At 49.6% G+C, this 16176-nt stretch overlaps 5 protein-coding genes across 12 annotated transcripts in view; 3 read left to right on the plus strand and 2 right to left on the minus strand.

Moving 5' to 3' along the window:
• The window catches only part of LOC126574776 (homeotic protein female sterile-like), a 123932-nt gene that overhangs the window by 48989 nt on the left and 58767 nt on the right, over nucleotides 1-16176 (minus strand). The window lies entirely within an intron of this gene.
• On the plus strand, nucleotides 3068-3694 carry LOC126574792 (venom peptide CtAPI-like). Its single transcript, XM_050235173.1, has 2 exons — nucleotides 3068-3345; nucleotides 3421-3694. Exons 1-2 carry the CDS (start codon nucleotides 3237-3239, stop codon nucleotides 3618-3620), a joined length of 309 nt encoding a protein of 102 aa, XP_050091130.1. The 5' UTR covers nucleotides 3068-3236; the 3' UTR covers nucleotides 3621-3694.
• On the minus strand, nucleotides 4500-5387 carry LOC126574793 (chymotrypsin-elastase inhibitor ixodidin-like). The gene is made up of 2 exons (XM_050235174.1): nucleotides 4887-5387; nucleotides 4500-4802 (listed from the first exon to the last, which is right to left on the minus strand). The coding sequence occupies exons 1-2, from the start codon at nucleotides 4963-4965 to the stop codon at nucleotides 4597-4599; spliced, it is 285 nt and encodes a 94-aa protein (XP_050091131.1). The 5' UTR covers nucleotides 4966-5387; the 3' UTR covers nucleotides 4500-4596.
• On the plus strand, nucleotides 5499-6140 carry LOC126574795 (venom serine protease inhibitor-like). The gene is made up of 2 exons (XM_050235177.1): nucleotides 5499-5868; nucleotides 5953-6140. Exons 1-2 carry the CDS (start codon nucleotides 5796-5798, stop codon nucleotides 6138-6140), a joined length of 261 nt encoding a protein of 86 aa, XP_050091134.1. The 5' UTR covers nucleotides 5499-5795.
• On the plus strand, nucleotides 8175-8618 carry LOC126574794 (chymotrypsin inhibitor-like). The gene is made up of 2 exons (XM_050235176.1): nucleotides 8175-8358; nucleotides 8431-8618. Exons 1-2 carry the CDS (start codon nucleotides 8286-8288, stop codon nucleotides 8616-8618), a joined length of 261 nt encoding a protein of 86 aa, XP_050091133.1. The 5' UTR covers nucleotides 8175-8285.

Consider the following 16176-nt stretch of genomic DNA (forward strand, 5'->3'; position numbering starts at 1 on the left):
GAAATGGGCGGTGGAAAACACCACTGAAACCGTCCGGGATACCGTTAACAAAAAAAAAAATCATCCACCACGGTCTCTGTGATGGTCACGCTATGCATTAAAATTCTTGGACCTTGAGTGGCCACCAATAAATAACTAGCAGGTTGGCGCCACCATCCATACAACATTGCGTCTGTAGTGCGTCTGCAACCACACCATCGAGCATACTCGACATATGGGAATGCTTTTCATTTTCCTCCAACAAAAAAATTTGCATTAAATCGTGGTTTGATCAACGAGACACACGAGGCCCCAGCGCTTCATTTATCATCTTTTCTGCACCAGCTCTAATGAATGGAGGCGCCTGGTGGTGACACTTTTTCGCGAATTATTGGTCTGTTCCACTCGTCCTCATCAACCATTTCGCATTATATAACCACCACGCTTATCAGGCACGGTTCAACAGAAGAGGACCGCCTCTGTTTCCGCCCATAAAGATGTTCTGGAAAGGTGGTTTATGAGGTTGCATGCGCGATAAACGAATCCCCCCCCCCCCCCCCCCCCCCCGGCCCGTACCTCAATAGACTGCTAGTATTTAATTTAGAGAAATGGGATCGAAAATGCGCCTTTCATTGTGTTTGCCTGAGCCCCGATGAGGCGTAAGTTTGGACCGTCAGAGACTCCAGTCTCTGCAAAGCGTACAATGGATGTGTATTGGTGGTGCGCTGCTTGCTTGGGGGAACTGTTGCAAACAGACCAATACTGGCACCACGGAAGCCAAGAATCTTGGTGGACCTAAGGCTTGTGCAAGTAATCGTAAAACCAAACAGGGCGGCGGTTCAGAACCTGTTGTAGGAGACTTCTTCCCACTGCTTAAACGGTGTTTGTTTATCCTTTGACAGCCGACCCGTTTGGGGTTTGTGTTAGTGATGGTTAAATGGAAAACGCGCGAGCACGAGTGGGAACGAAACGCGATTCACGTGACCACCAGTGGCGTTGGCCATGTCACACCGTCCACAAGGCGAGTAAATATATCATAATCTAATGAACCAGCTATCCAAACTGCCAATTTTGTTATCTACCATTCCGATTCTAAAGATTTTTAAAATAATTTTTCAATTTTATCATTCATTTCTGTAGCATTTCCACATACGAGCACGGCGCATCAAAGGATATGACCGAGGGAACGTCTTCGGTTATTTTCGAACCATTTTCTTACCGGGCACACAACGATACGTGACTTTGGCGACATTTTGCTATCGCGATTACGGTATCCTAGGGAGCACGCGGTGGTCCACGCTGTATGTTTGTATAAGCCAGCAACTGATGCCTAAACCACCCGCGGCACGTGGGTTTCTTCGGGTGGGATTTAATTTAAAATCCAATTCGAACCATAAAATGCCCTTAATTGCATATGCTCGTATGTGCCAAGACTGCGTACTGCAGTTGAGGCGCGTTCCGTAGCGTTTAGGGAACGCTGGCAAAGCTAAATCCTCCGCGAACATTGTGCAGCCCTGGTCTATGGTTTCCATTTGACGTGGACAACAAGAAACGCCGCCTCGGGGGAGAATGACACAGCTTGCAGGAGGACATTCAACCACAGTTCAATGAAGTGGCCGCGACATAAACCGCATGCTCGGTGAGTGCGAAAATAAACAGAGAGCCGAACGGCGACCGTCGAGAGACCCAAGGGAAAGGAGAGAGAGAGCAGAGAGAGAGAGAGAGAGAGAGAGAGAGAGAGAGAGAGAGAACCGCAGCTATCGTGCTACTAATTTCCCCTTTTTTCCGGCGCTCTCTCTCTCTCTTGCCAAAATTTAAGCTACTTTGAGCTACAAGGTAGCATGCTGGCTCTTTCGCACCCTGTACGTCACATCAGCTGTGTGTTTACGTTCTGCCGAAACACCCTGTTGTTTTGAAAGGGGGTAGTGGGTGGGATAAGAGTCACCACTAGTGACGTTTGAGTGAACAGCGAATACTAACGACACTGTAAAAATAGTGGCACTCAACAACAGCGTAAAGAGAATGAACCGGATCAGTTCCGTGCCGTCATCTCGTCTCGCTGATCCTGGCTAGAGGTCCGGTGAGTGATTCAATCGGATGCCGGCAACAGCATATGGTAGCGATGGCGCCGACACTGTTTATCGTCCTGCTGCTATTATGGCGCCGTAACACGCACCATCACCACCACCACCACCACAACGCAGTGATTCATGCTATAAATATTGATACTGATGCCAGTCTCGAGCTGACGTGCGTGCCCGGTTACTTCTTGCTCCAGGTACGTTGAAGATGATTCAATCCACCTGCGCCTTGACCTTGTCTTTCCTTTAGCTTTGATTTTCCTTCATTCCAATGCGCTGCCAAATGTTACAGAGGCAACCAGCGGCATATTTACACACCAACATCCGGTTGGACAGGTTGGGCCGTATTTTTGGCACCCTCACGGACCATCGGTCACTGCGGTCTATGCCAATCAATTGCACATTTCGGACACACTTCCGGCAAAGGAATTCGCCACCAGTTGGCACACTAACGTAGAATACATGGACTTTTGACATTATTTATCCCCGATTTAGAAGCGTGCTGCAGGCGCTGTTATTTGAATCTCCGACTAAAAAGCAACCTTATTTTTTCCCCACAATTTGAAGCATATTTAATTGAAAAGAGTTTTCTGTTTTCTCTTTCATACGCTGTAACAGCGACACAGAATCACAGTGGAAAAAGGAGAGAGGAAGGATGTAAATAGGAAAACTATGAAAACAAACCAGAAACGAGAGATAGAGGAAGAGTCCGTGCAAAACGATCCACAAGCGTTGCGAGATGTTGCGATGCTTCGAGATGTATATATTGTCCGTTAAGTGATAACTAAAGAGAATGAATTCATACCTGCAAAGAGAGTAGAAAAAAGAGAAAAAAAACATTAATCATCATACTCAAACGGGCAGTTTATCAGTCACGTCGCCTCCAGACAGCTTAGAATTCGCTTTTGTAGACACTTTAACGGTTGTAGTGTGGGGGTGAGTTGACAGACACGATACGAGCTAATCAAAGTATTGCAATGGTACTGAGTGCAATTGCGTGGCAGACAGTCGCGTTTGCACACAACAAACGCGCCGCCGTTTTCCGAGAAACGGCTCTGGCTGGATCAACTGTTTATCCAACTGCTTTGGCAATGCGGAGATAGGAACTACTAACAGGCGAATCCACCGGGGAAGCGAGTTCAATTTTCCAGAATTTCGCGGACGGGAACAAGTAACATGAGGAAGCCAACGGTACCAGAGCTTGCCATCGGTTTGATCGTGATGTTCCTGATGGTTGGAGCAAGTCGCGCACAAACCACGACAACCACCACCAAGACAACGCCAGGTATGCCGACGACAATGCTGTTCTCAACTTTTGGATTTTGCAATTGATTTTTGATTTTTTTTTCTTCTTAAAAAGTGACCACGTGTTCCGGTGCGAACGAAGAACGAATAGAGTGTGGACCGCTCTGTGGCGATAAGACGTGCACGGCAATGAGGGCATTTAATCCGGCTAGTGTTCGCTGCTCGAAAGCATGCGCCCCAGGCTGCTTCTGCAAGAGTGGTTACGTGCGTAACTCGAAGGGGATGTGCATTCTGCCGGTAGGTTGTCTGACTTGAAGTGTCAATGTTTTTGACTCGTATTACATAGTAGCTTAGTGTAGTAATAAAGTATGTTCGATCGATGAACCTAACTCAACCGAATTCTGTGAATTTAAGGAGAACTTTCTCTAAACGTGTCTATTGCACAATTCGCAACCCCTGGCACCGGAACGCTAGTTCAAGGAACTCTGGTCTGGTCTGGTGGATCTTTTCTTTGTGTTCTTGCTTTTGTTTCACTTTTTACCATTGTTTGAACAACTGTAAGCGAGCGTTTCTGCATCGCGCGACAAGAACGGCATCAAGATGAAGGTCTAGGTCTAGCTCGCAATTTTCAATCTTACTTGGTTCCTCACCACCAACCCGTAAGGTTCACACAAGTCCCCTTTTTCCGTACAACGATGCCACGCTACGGTTGTTTGAGCGTTCTGTTAATCTTATTCATTGGATTGACGGTCAATGTCAACGCGATTGCTGGTAAGTTTGTTAACAATATAGGCATCCGCCAAGTCCTAGAGTCTAGTAAGTCCGATACTATAGCACAAACCCATGAAATAGATGTCGATCAGCAGCCAACCATGGATGCACCGGCCGAAACAACGGACGCGCCTCCGCCAGTGTGCACGGGCCAGTATGAACGGTACGACGATTGTGGTAATCTATGCATCGAAAAAACGTGTGAGAACCTGCGGCGGGCAGATCTGCACTGTACCAAGCAGTGCATGGCCGGTTGCTACTGTAAGCTTGGCTACGTGCGCAAGGTGGCCGGTGGCGAGTGTATTCCCGCGATACGGTGCATATTGAGTTCTCTGTAAATACAATCACGTAGCACAGCAAGCGACAGGCTAGTGTAGGCGAACATGTGAAACCGGACGAAATAAAACAATGGCAACAAATAGGTAATGGTTTTTGTTTTTCGTATTTCATTTCCATGTTTTCAACGTTTCATGACTCGTTGGGTGGAGAGCTGGTCGTGGAACACATTAGCTCCCAACCGTTAGCCAAAGAAAGGGCACAGGTACGCTGCGATGCACTTGTAGCTCTTGTTGCGCGCGTACCCCGGCTCGCAGTAACAGCCTGAGCCGCAGGATTTCAGACACGGCACGGAGCCGTCGCGGAAATTGCTACACAGCCGATCGCCGCACACTGGACCACAGTCGGTGTACTGCTCGTTGGGTCCCGGACAGCTAATAAGGGATACCGCTGTAGAATCGAAAGGAATCGAATCGGTTTGAGGTCATTAGGAAAGGGGCTCAAGAATTGCGTCAAACCATTTCGTTCGTATACCTTGTCCAACAGAAAACTCCAACGAGCACAGTCCCACCAGAACGAGCACTAAAAACAGCTTTCCCGAATGAAGCGCCATGTTGTGTGGACAAGTACTTTTGCACTGCACGCCAACGGCGACTCGTACTGCAGTATTCTTATTCGTAGGGGACGGCGCGAAAGTGAACCAACTTTGTAGCGATTTCGCTAGCGTTCCCAAGTAACTGTCTTTATCAGTTGAATAAACATAGGCAAAATGCTGTATCACGTCGCGCCACCTTGGCCAAAGCGTGGCACGTTCAATCGGAGGCGATAGGCAGGGACAGCAGGGTAGCAAAGGTACTGTATGTATGGGAATCCTAGAGGCTCCTGCAATCTTATGAGTTTTGATTATCCGTTGCAGCGTCGGATTAGGCGTTCACCATTTCTTCTTTACTGCCTAATTCCAATTTGCTTTGGGCCATCTTCTACAACACATCTTGACGATTTTATCATAGGCGCTAAACTGCGCAGTACGTGGTCCAGACGTTTTGCGTCCGGCAGCCGATCAGACAAATGCACCACAGCTGAGCAAATCCAGCTATCCTTGTAATCAGAACCACAGTTTCATTATTCTATATACTTATTCGTGTAGCCGTCATATATTGCTCACGTTGACGCTGTGAGGTTTTCGAACAAAGTGAACAAAAAAAAAAACAACGAAAAAAAATTGCAGTTATTACCACGAAACTGCCACATGATAGAGGCCATTGATCGACCATTGAATTACACGGAATCGAACCTTGCCACGCACTTCGTGCAAGTTGCTCAATCGGTCGACGACTCTGTTTGCACAAGTGAGTCTCGCGAAAGCAATAGTGGATCTAAATATCGCCAGATTCGCCAACGGACGATCCATTCCCACTCGAACGATTGACCCGGAGCCACAACATGAGAGCCGTGCTGAGCATCTTCGTCCTTCTGGCAGTCATCTGCACCCTCTTTGTGCCGATCGACGCCATCAGTAAGTAGAGAGACCCACAGCTTAATCTTCTTCGTCGAAAGCCGCGATATAATCGTGCTTAATACGCCCGTTTTCCATCTGCAGCCTGCAAGTATGGCGAGGAGCATAAATGCTCGAATAAGGCCTGCGAGAGAACGTGCGGCAACATCGGCACCGATTTGGTCTGCGACGTAGTCTGCACAAATGGATGCTACTGCGCGGACGGTTTCGTGCGCGTTTCGTACGATCGCTGCAAGCCCGACTTCATTTGTCAATACATGAACGTCTTATAAAGGAAGCGATACGAAAGGGCAATTCTAATTCACGAAAAAAAAAAACAATAAAACGCCGCCTGGTGACGCGAAAGGTGATTCTGGCGGGACAGATTGCAAACTGAGAGGCTATTCGTTCGTATTTCGATTCGATAAATGAGATAAACATTGCAGTTCTCCCTTTTCACATGGCCACACAAAAGAACGGTCCGCTAAACAATCCATGTCCACAACAACGGGTTTGTGCTCATTCTGATTGACACACAAATAAGCAAATAGAACAACCACGATATGATAATGGTGACGACGACGACGAGGAACACAAATCACTATCGGCACGCAAGCGATTGAAAGCGTACCGAGCGAATCTACAATTGGATTCCCAAAAAAAAAAACGCATCCGCGCAGCAACCTCGCGTCAACCGTTTGTCAACCAATCAATCGACCGGACCGGAAGCAGGCGCTGCCGCCGCCTGTGTCGCAAAAACAACAGAAAAAAGGGGTCAATCGCGAGTCAAACAAACAATTTATCTGTGGAAAGGCAATATTGGCGGGCCAGGGAGACGATCTACGGTACGGACAGTGCACCCGGAAACCGACATCATTTCCGGTGCGGTGATGGTGGCTTGTCAGGCCTCAAAGCTTTCCCGGTGGTGGCCTGGGACCTGCGTCCTGGGAACCACGACTAGGAAGTAGAAGAAGCGAAAGATTGATGATGCGAACCGATGCACGACCGGTTCCCCGAAGAGGGAACGAGTTGACCAGATTGATTGACTTTGTAGCGGGGGCGTTCATCGACGAAGAAACACGTAGCCAGGGGATCTAGGAAGGAAAAGCGAACCTTATCACGACCGTTCTGGTTCTTTCTTTCCCGTTCATTTCATGATTCCAACGTGCCTTGCTGCTCACCTTTGAAACAAGCACAACCCATGATGTATCCCATCATTGGAGCAGAGTGTGATTGACCAGCGGATAGTGTCACGAATGCCGGTGGCGTTGGGCGCGCGCGCGCGCACCTCTTTCTTCGTTGCCCTGTGTGGTGCTGTGTTGTGCTGCACAACGTGCCACAACGTGGAGTCTGTCGTGGAGTTCCGCGCTAGTGACCGATAGAGGTCGCTTTCTCCTTCCGGTCGAAGCTGCCTGCTGCCGCGTTAAAATCGCTGGGACGCCGTTGATGATGAGGATGATATCACATTAACCGACCGAACCCCGTCGTCGTTGGCCGAGTCACGGCAGATGGGGTGGGGTGTTGAGAAGGGGGTGGGGATGTTAAAATCACGCGACGCAAAACCACAACCGGGGTGGAGGTGGAGCAGCAGCAAAATCGGATGCTCCCGCTGCTGGTGCTGGCTTTGTCGTCGTTCGTTAGCTTAGGCCGTTCGTTGCAGCTGTTCTGTTGCTTCCGCTTCTTCTCCTTCTTTTTCTTCAGCTGCTGCTGCTCTTCCAGTTCGTTGTGTTGATAAGCGATGGGATGGAGTATCCGAAAGGTGGTTGCCCACGGCTGATGTCGTGGGAGCAGAACACTTTGCACGGTGATAACTCTCATCTCTCTACAGACATTCACAACCGCAGGTGCCGCGATCGGACCAGAATCAGTCCAGTCCAGCGTCTGTTAGTAGTACCGTATCACTAGCCTTGGCGGTGAGCTGCTGCGACAGTGCCGTTGCGGTGCGTAGGAATCGTCGAAAGGTGCTCAGTAAGGTGATAAGCTCATGCTTCTTGATGCACTGCCACAACCCGATTCGTAATGCACTAAGAACCGATCCGGTGTGTTTGTAGATATTGGATGGTTTGGGACGCACTGCATTAATTGCACTGACCGATCGTATTAATCACCGTATGTTCTTTCACTCTCAACTCCAAATGCGCTGCTGCTGCTGATCACACACTAACACAATCTTCTGTACACACAAACACGAGGGAGTTTAATGAAAAAGGAACAATCATGAGGGGGGTATAGCAACTGCCACATCCACATCAATGGTGGAGAATTCCACGGGAGAACTCGGAATCCAACCTTGCCACGCACTTCGTGCAAGTTGCTCAATCGGTCGGCGGCTCTGTTTGCACAAGTGAGCCTCGCGAAAGCAGAAGCGGATCTAAATATCACCAGATTCGCCAACGAACGAGCCATTCCTACTCGTACGATTGACCCGGAGCCACAACATGAGAGCCGTGCTGAGTATCTTCGTCCTTCTGGCAGTCATCTGCACCCTCTTTGTGCCGATCGACGCCATCAGTAAGTAGAGAGACTCACAGCTTAATCTGCCGCAACATAATCGTGCTTAATACGTCCGTTTTCCATCTGCAGCCTGCAAGTATGGCGAGGAGTACAAGTGTTCGCATGAGCTCTGCGAGAATACGTGCGCCAACAAGGACACCCAGGTGATCTGCACCATACCGTGCATAAAAGGATGCTACTGCGCGGAAGGATTTGCGCGCATTGCATACGGTCGCTGCAAGCCCAAATTCTATTGTGACTACAAAGAAGTCATATAAAGGAAGCGAGGCCGTCTCCTCATAGCTGGCGCCACACGAAAGTGCAATTCTAATTCATGAAAAATCAATAAAACACACTCTGGTGGCGTCTACCAATCACAATTGGGGCGGACTGCATCAAAACCGCACTGACCGATCGTCGTTTTAACCACCGTAAGTTTCTTTTATTCTCTCAACACCAAACGCACTGCTGCTGCTGCTGCTGCTGCTGATCAACATAAACACAACCTCCGATCGCTGATTGTATTTTGAATGTGATCCGCGAGTTTCGTGCATTAAATCCGGGTTTTGCACGATGCCCGGCTTCACCAAGTCACAGGAATTACAAGCTACGATGGCACAAAACTGGTGCGCCTGGTGCAATTACTTTCACGAGCGCGATCGCGGTTCCATGCTTCCATCCGTCCCGGGACAGAAAGAAATGGCGCGCGAACGGTGCGCACATACGCGTTGTCCCTGGAGCGTGTCAACGTAAGCAGCAGTAATCGGAGCACAAACGGAGCACAACATCACGGTTTCTTCATCATCAACATCACCATGGGTCACCATGTGCCACCCGTTTCACTCTTTGCTTGCACAGGCCACCGAATGGTGGATGCACTTTGCGTTACTTTCTCGTCATGATGATGATGATGATAAGAATGAAGACACTCGCTATTGCAAAACACAGGGAGAGGTGGGGGAAGAGATGGCTATGCTCGGTGGTGATGGACACTTTTGTTTCTGTTTCCGATTGTTTGACGGTATCCTTCCGCCACGCGCTTCGACGAGTTGAATTCTGAGATGCGTTGCAACACACACTAACACAATCTTCTGTACAGACACGCGCGGCAGTTTAATGAAAAACCAAGCGGGCGCACTGATACAAACACCCACAAAAGAGGTAAGGCATAGAATGGGGCCCGGGGGGATGGAATGCGCGCCTAGAAAGTCCATTAGCGAGAGCGCGCAGCACGGTTGCAGGGAAATCAGACAGTTTGGTGCCCCATTTTTCACTTATTTCTCCATCGCTTTCATCGAGCGGGTACCAAGGGAACGCATCCAAGCGGAACAGAACACACGAATAGTCCTAGGATTTTGTTGAATGACGCTATGAGAGTACCGGAGGCGGGCATGCATTGCCCTCCCCATTCTTTTGGGTCGCTATTTTCCGGCCGCACAAACCAGTATGCAAGTCGTCCTTTGGCATCCCTTATCCACCGCCCACAGAGAGAGAGAGAGAGAGAGAGAGAGAGAGAGAGAGAGAGAGAGAGAGAGAGAGAGAGAGAGGCCTCCTTTTTTGATTTATGTAGCTTTTACGGTGCACTAGACACTGCTCCCCGAGGGAGGGAACAATTGTTGGTGCTCCTCCCCTCCCCCCCTCTGTATGTGCGTGCGTATGTCCCTCCCTTTATTTTGTTTTTTGTTTAAGAGAATACTTTCGCCACCTCCCCGGCCCGAAAAGAGGGTGGTGAGCCCTAGAATAGAGTGTGTGCGTATAAATCGCGTGTTCGCAGAAAGGGTGCAAGCATATTCATAACGCTAACAATTATCTATTGTTAGAAGGGGATGGCGGGGGGGGGGGGGGGGGGGGCAGACAAGGGGAACAGATCCTTGGGGGAGGCTAGCAAGCTGAAGGGCTTGGGTGGTGTTCTGTTGCGCGTGCAGCGTCGTTCCCAGCGGACGGACGACAAAAAACGGAAAACAAAGGAAAACTGGGCATCGAACGAACGAACGAGACACGCTTTGCATTTGCGACGGCGACGGCATGATGGCGTGCTCAACCTAAATTGAAAACCGCCTGACTGGTACACGGAGAGGGGGGGGGAAATGGATGGCCTAACGGGCCACCACCTTTCAGCAGGTTCTAGTGGCCGTACCGTAACCGGGGACCGCCGTGGAGTTCAACGGCGTGGAAGAAGGCTCTAGCTTTTTCTTCGAGTAAATCGGTCATTGCTTTGGATGGAACTTCCTCGAACTAGAAAGCGGAACATTTTCTCGCACTCCGGCCCCCTTCCATTGAATGTTGATTGAATTTGCCACAAAAAGCGGCCACTAGGACTCCATTGATAGGCTTCTGCCATTTCCGCGTCTAGTTCGAGACTCCTGGCCCCCCCGAGGAAAGTGCAAAGCAATGAATGGACACGAAACACATACAATAAATAAATTTCCTCCGGAATTCAGTTTGCGATGTCAGATGCACTTCTCCCGGTCCGCGGACCGGCGCACCAACACATATTAGAAGCTCCAGAGGTGTCCTCCCCAGGAAGGAGGAGGAAGCTGAGGTGGTCCGAGACGGCGGTGTGGTGTGTTTGTGCTCTTGTAGGCATGCCGGCAGCAGCATTTGGCGCAACTACCACTATACATAGCAACATATCCTGATAACATTAGGACGACGCGATGACACTAACACAGAGCCGTACTCGGTATCCACTCGCCGGACACTAGTGACAAACGGACACATACACGCTAGTGATGTGCACACTCATACCATCACCGGCGGCGGCCAAACTGGTATAATAATTGCTTTTTGTAAACACAACCAAAAGGATACGCCACTCAGCACCACGAACTCGGTGAGAGACCGTCACCTTTTTTAAAGCCGCACCGCGCGGTTACCACGGCTGTCGATCTTGTGACATCATCGGTTGGCATCGGGTTCCGTACGCCATCTGTTTGATGATAATCACGTCAACGAGCATCATGCTGCTGCCGTATGATAAAGACACGTCTCGCGCCGTAAATGATGGGCAACTCATTTTTCTTTCCATCATTTTCCCAACCGGGCCGACGGCTGCCATGTCACGGCAAATTACTGTAGCGAGTGCGAATTAATTTGCCCTGACATTTAGTCCAACTGTGCGATTAAATTACGTTAGCGACGGAGAGGAGCTGCCGGTTTTGATTGATTTCACTCTCCTCTGCCTGCCTTGTCTGCCAATTGTGGCGCTTAACAGCAAGGCCAATATGGTTAAAGATAAGCGATCTCTATAGATTTTGTTTCATCAATCGCCCTTTTCCTGCCAAACTTTTCCCCTTTATCTCATTAAAGCATTAAAAGCAAGGCGAGCAAGGATTGCCGCGGAAGCCATTAAAAAGTTTCTAATTCGACGAGCAACCGACCGATCGATCGATACGCCGTCGATGGTTTGCTGCCCCCGATACTGTCCCGTGTTTCCATCCAGTGCGCCACCTTTATTTCCAGCTTGACTCGACAGAGCCGCAAGTGTGCAGCAACCGAAAGCGGAGCGACCGTAACCGTAATCACACTTGTTTCAACAAAGCGCCACCTTCCACCACCCACCAGACGAGCACCGCTTTTTTTGGTACAAAACTTTGGCCAACAACAATTAATGAAACAATAGACACAAATTCTACCTCAACACAAACCGAGTTCCCACCGTTCAGGTATCTCGCTTTCTTGTGGAATGTGGTGACTTCTTCTACACTTTGCTTCTTTTTTATGCTTTCACATACATGCCCCGGTGTGCGACGACGACGACGACGCCGCCGTCGCCACCGCCAATGCACAACAGTTGAGTTTGCTTTCCGGCAATCGGGAGCGGACTGGGAGGGGAAGCTTAACGATAATCGCTGCACATTATGGGCTCGTTCTCGGTATTAGTACTCGCTGGAAATGGCCGGATAGCGCCTTCCTCGCACTTCCAATAGCTTAGCTTTGACGCTTCTTCATTAGAAGCAATTGCCGATTTTAGAAGGACAACAGTGCCGAGAGGAGAAGCAATTAAATGGTAAATGGCGGTGTTTGGAAACGGAACCACTCCTTAAATTGCAGAAATTTGATCAAACATAATCCCAACACACACCAACCAACTTACGCTGTCCCCCGCTGTGGCTCTCGAAAATATACTGGCTATAATTGTCCATGTCCAAACCGGTCGATTGGGATGTGGCCCGACCCTTTTCGGGGGGCGTAAGCATTCGCAAGAGGCAATCGATTGACCAGCAACCGAATTTGCGGGTGCGGCAGTTCGATACCTCGTCGTGACCACCCTTAACCAAAGAGCACCATCCCTCGCTTCGTCGGAATCCCGAATTCGACGCCAACGAATATCCGGTCGTCCGAATTCGACATTTGACCCGGGAGCAAACAAACGCAGCAACCGCCGTCGCCACCGTCGGTTGGTTGGTCATCAAAATTGGAAAGTGGCAAATTCAGCATTCGACCACGACCGGGGTTTGGCCACGACTAGGCCGCAGAAGCGCGTCCCAAATTTTGTAGCCCAAGCACCACATTTGCGCACCGAATTCGAACCCAAAAAACCATATCTCTCCCCGAGAAAGAGGACACCAACGACGGAGACGAGGCAGAATGGCGAACCACTGGAAAAACGATGATTTGTGGCGTACACGGAACAGTGTCCCGGTTTTCTCTGTTGTGTGACTTGGCCCGAGCCCCTGCGCTACGTCCTCTTTTACAAATCCGATACCATCGGCACGGTTACGGCCATATCCCTTGTGCCACCACACTGGAGCGATGTGCCAACACAGCAACATCCGGAGCATCAGCTCAGGGAGTTGGGAGAGAACTAATCTTCCACCCTTGCAACATTAATTCCAGAACAGAACGCGCGGTGGATGAGGATTTGGTTGTGTGATTATTTTTCATTTCCTGCACCCTGTCTCACTCTCTCGTATTCCACGAATTCGGTGATTCCCGGGAACGACAGTGCTAGGCTCTCGGTAGCATCAACCATCCGAGGTCGATGATGATGTCGTGGTTTCGCATTTGTTAGCCCTTCATTTCGGGCTTGGTCCTGTGCCCGCGACTAAAGTGTGGTGGCGTTTGACGAGGAAAAAGTAGGGAAAGGAAAGAAAAGAACCTCCTCCACATGCATGGTGTGCCCAGCGCTTGAAGCCTCGCAGCAGCAGCAGCAGCAGCATCTTCAACGGGGAGACACTCCTTCACTCGCAAACGCATGACGATGAATATTTTGCATAACTCACACTTCTACACTCTTCCTACAAGACTCCCGGAGGTGGACAGGATGGTCTCTAGATACAAAAAAAGGAATTCATTTCCGCCATTTCCATAATGTCGCTTGGTTCTGAGAAACCGCAAAAGCCTCGACTCGAATCGATAGCATCGCGCTGATGTGCTGGAACCGGTTCTTCCGGACACCAAATGGACAACCGATAGTGACTCCATTTGGAAATTTTGTTGAGTTACATAAAATTTGAACTCAAAAGTCGTGAACGAGTTAGAAAAAGAATTGTGGGAAGCCGTATACCGACTCGAACACAGGTGCGTGAACATTTCATTTCTGACCGCAGCAATGGATGCCCTGCGCCTTTCTCTCTGCGTTGGCTGGTTGCTGGTTGGTTGGAACCCCTTTCCTAGAAGAAAGCCCAGAACCAGAAGCTTACACACTAATGTGATTAAGCAGTTAGAACGAATTGTCAGTTGGCGGGAGCTCACAACTTTCTTCTTCGCGGTGACATTCGGCCAAATTTCTGGGTCAAAACAGCGTTTGGCGTCCAAACTGCTCTGTTTACAAACTGCTAACGATGTTAGGCGCAATTATTTAAATTATCCTTACGGTTGCCGGTATTCCGACGGCGAGTTGCGGCGGTGCCAGCGACCGCCATGGTCTGTCCCCCATGGAACACCAGCGGACGATCACGGTGCGATTAAATTAAATTAACTTAAATTAAAGCCAAGTATACACACAGGGTGGTCTATAGCCGCTGCTCTGGGACATTAACTGGAAGCTGCTAGCATTTAAAACCGAAACCCGGGCCCACCAGGTGAAAGGTGATTCGCTGGCTCAGAATGAAGAGTTGAGAAGCGTGGGAATTGGGTTATTTATGAGCGTCGTGAAGTACTTCTCTCTCTCTAGAATAGAATGAAGTAGAATTGAAACAGAGCAGTTTCTACCGTAAGACAGTAGAGAAAAAAAACTCCTGCTACTCGCTAAGTGATTGCATAACAGACCGGACGCGTGGTGTTCATGTTCAACTCTTCTTCTGCAGGTCTTTATTGCCTACATTACACCGGGGCACAGCCGGTTACACTGTCCAGCAGCCGTGGTCACTAAATTGAAAACGACTGCATGTGGAGCTCCATAAAACAGCTCACTGTCGTTCGTCCCCGGCCCGACCAAATCTCATAAATACACGGAAACGTGGCGTGGTTTCGGTACACCGAGAGGGTATAATGGGGCGGAAGGAGAGGCCGTGAGGCGCAAATTGGGTCTGGGAACATGCTCAACACGGTCACCACAGTGACAAACACACGCATCGTTCGCGCGACATGGACATGGAATGGACTCAACCCTCCATCCAATCAATACGCGCTACAACGATGTATCTTCGATGACCAGCCACCAACCGACCGACCACGATGTAGCGGAGTGTGAGCGCTGACTGGCCAAGCCGCACGTCCTGGCGCAAACAACAGACGATGGTGTGACTGGTTCACGCCATGCCGTGATTATATGGTCGCCAGGATGTTGTAGGGCTTCCCGGAACACCCCTGGCCCTCTGGCCCTCTGGCCATACCACGACGCACGACGGAGCAGATTCGCACCGGTACCTGACAACGACGACAGCGACGACGTTCGGTTCGGTGGATCGCGCGATAAAATCTTTCCGCATTTTTGTGCGGACGGGGAATACATAAAACCGGTGAGCACCGACCTAGCGCCGGCCGTGGCTTGATTGGCCTGATGGCCTTTCGATACTTCACCTCGTCAGGCCGCAGGTAAAAGGTCAATAAAACGGTCATCTTCGACTTCGACACTGACAGGCACCGGTCACAGCAGCACACCCGGTTTGCACCTGACAGGGACTTTTGGAAGCTGTCAAAGCTGCTGAACATTGATAGATATTGTGCGCTAGAGGCCAGGATTTATGCCCACAGTTCGCTCTCTAATGATGATCTACTACTTTCACTTCGGCGAGTGATGGAAGTGCTTTAGCTGGCTCGCCTCGGTTGCTTCGCAATGGACTGCGCTCCAGTGGTAGCGGTTTTTTGGGGCTTATCTTCCAGTGAACGATATTAATTAACCAATTTTAATTAATTTCGTTTTAATGTTCCCGGCAACGGCACGGCCATGAAAGGGAGCTCGCTTAACAAAGGTTCCGGAAACATCGTAAAGCTTTCATCATCCCTGTCAGGGATCCCTGATCCTGCACAACCTCCCGTGTTCAATCCGGTGGCACAATAGGACACGGAACAACAGCCCAGAATAGTTGGTGAGCGAACAGTTGATGTCAATTAGGTCGCGACGCTCTGATGATGCTGACGCGACGCCAATGTTTTATGCCAATGATTGAGCGCCTTTTTCGGTGATCGTGCGGGTGCGGTGCCACGGGCATAAAAAAAAAAACAGAACAGAACAGAAACGTCAAAAGCGACAAAAGCAATTCAAATGACATAAAATCAATCATCCCGCCCGTTGCTGCCATTAATGGGAAGTGAAATTCGTCCCCAGATTCGCATGCATTGTCAGCCTGTTTATGCAAAAAAAAAACCTGAAATGGATTTTCTGAATAAACGGCACGGAGAGTGGGTGATATGCGGGGAAACTATTAATCGATTGCGATAACTCCCTGG

Source organism: Anopheles aquasalis, chromosome 3 (genome assembly GCF_943734665.1).
Source record: "Anopheles aquasalis chromosome 3, idAnoAquaMG_Q_19, whole genome shotgun sequence".
Taxonomy (NCBI): domain Eukaryota; kingdom Metazoa; phylum Arthropoda; class Insecta; order Diptera; family Culicidae; genus Anopheles; species Anopheles aquasalis.

Coding starts and splice junctions, on each gene's coding strand:
- LOC126574792 (XM_050235173.1), top strand. CDS start 3,237: ATGAGGAAGCCAACGGTACCAGAGCTTGCCATCGGTTTGATCGTGATG. Junction 3,346..3,420: donor CACCACCAAGACAACGCCAG/GTATGCCGACGA, acceptor CTTCTTAAAAAG/TGACCACGTGTTCCGGTGCG.
- LOC126574793 (XM_050235174.1), bottom strand. CDS start 4,965: ATGGCGCTTCATTCGGGAAAGCTGTTTTTAGTGCTCGTTCTGGTGGGA. Junction 4,803..4,886: donor GGAGTTTTCTGTTGGACAAG/GTATACGAACGA, acceptor TCGATTCTACAG/CGGTATCCCTTATTAGCTGT.
- LOC126574795 (XM_050235177.1), top strand. CDS start 5,796: ATGAGAGCCGTGCTGAGCATCTTCGTCCTTCTGGCAGTCATCTGCACC. Junction 5,869..5,952: donor TGTGCCGATCGACGCCATCA/GTAAGTAGAGAG, acceptor TTCCATCTGCAG/CCTGCAAGTATGGCGAGGAG.
- LOC126574794 (XM_050235176.1), top strand. CDS start 8,286: ATGAGAGCCGTGCTGAGTATCTTCGTCCTTCTGGCAGTCATCTGCACC. Junction 8,359..8,430: donor TGTGCCGATCGACGCCATCA/GTAAGTAGAGAG, acceptor TTCCATCTGCAG/CCTGCAAGTATGGCGAGGAG.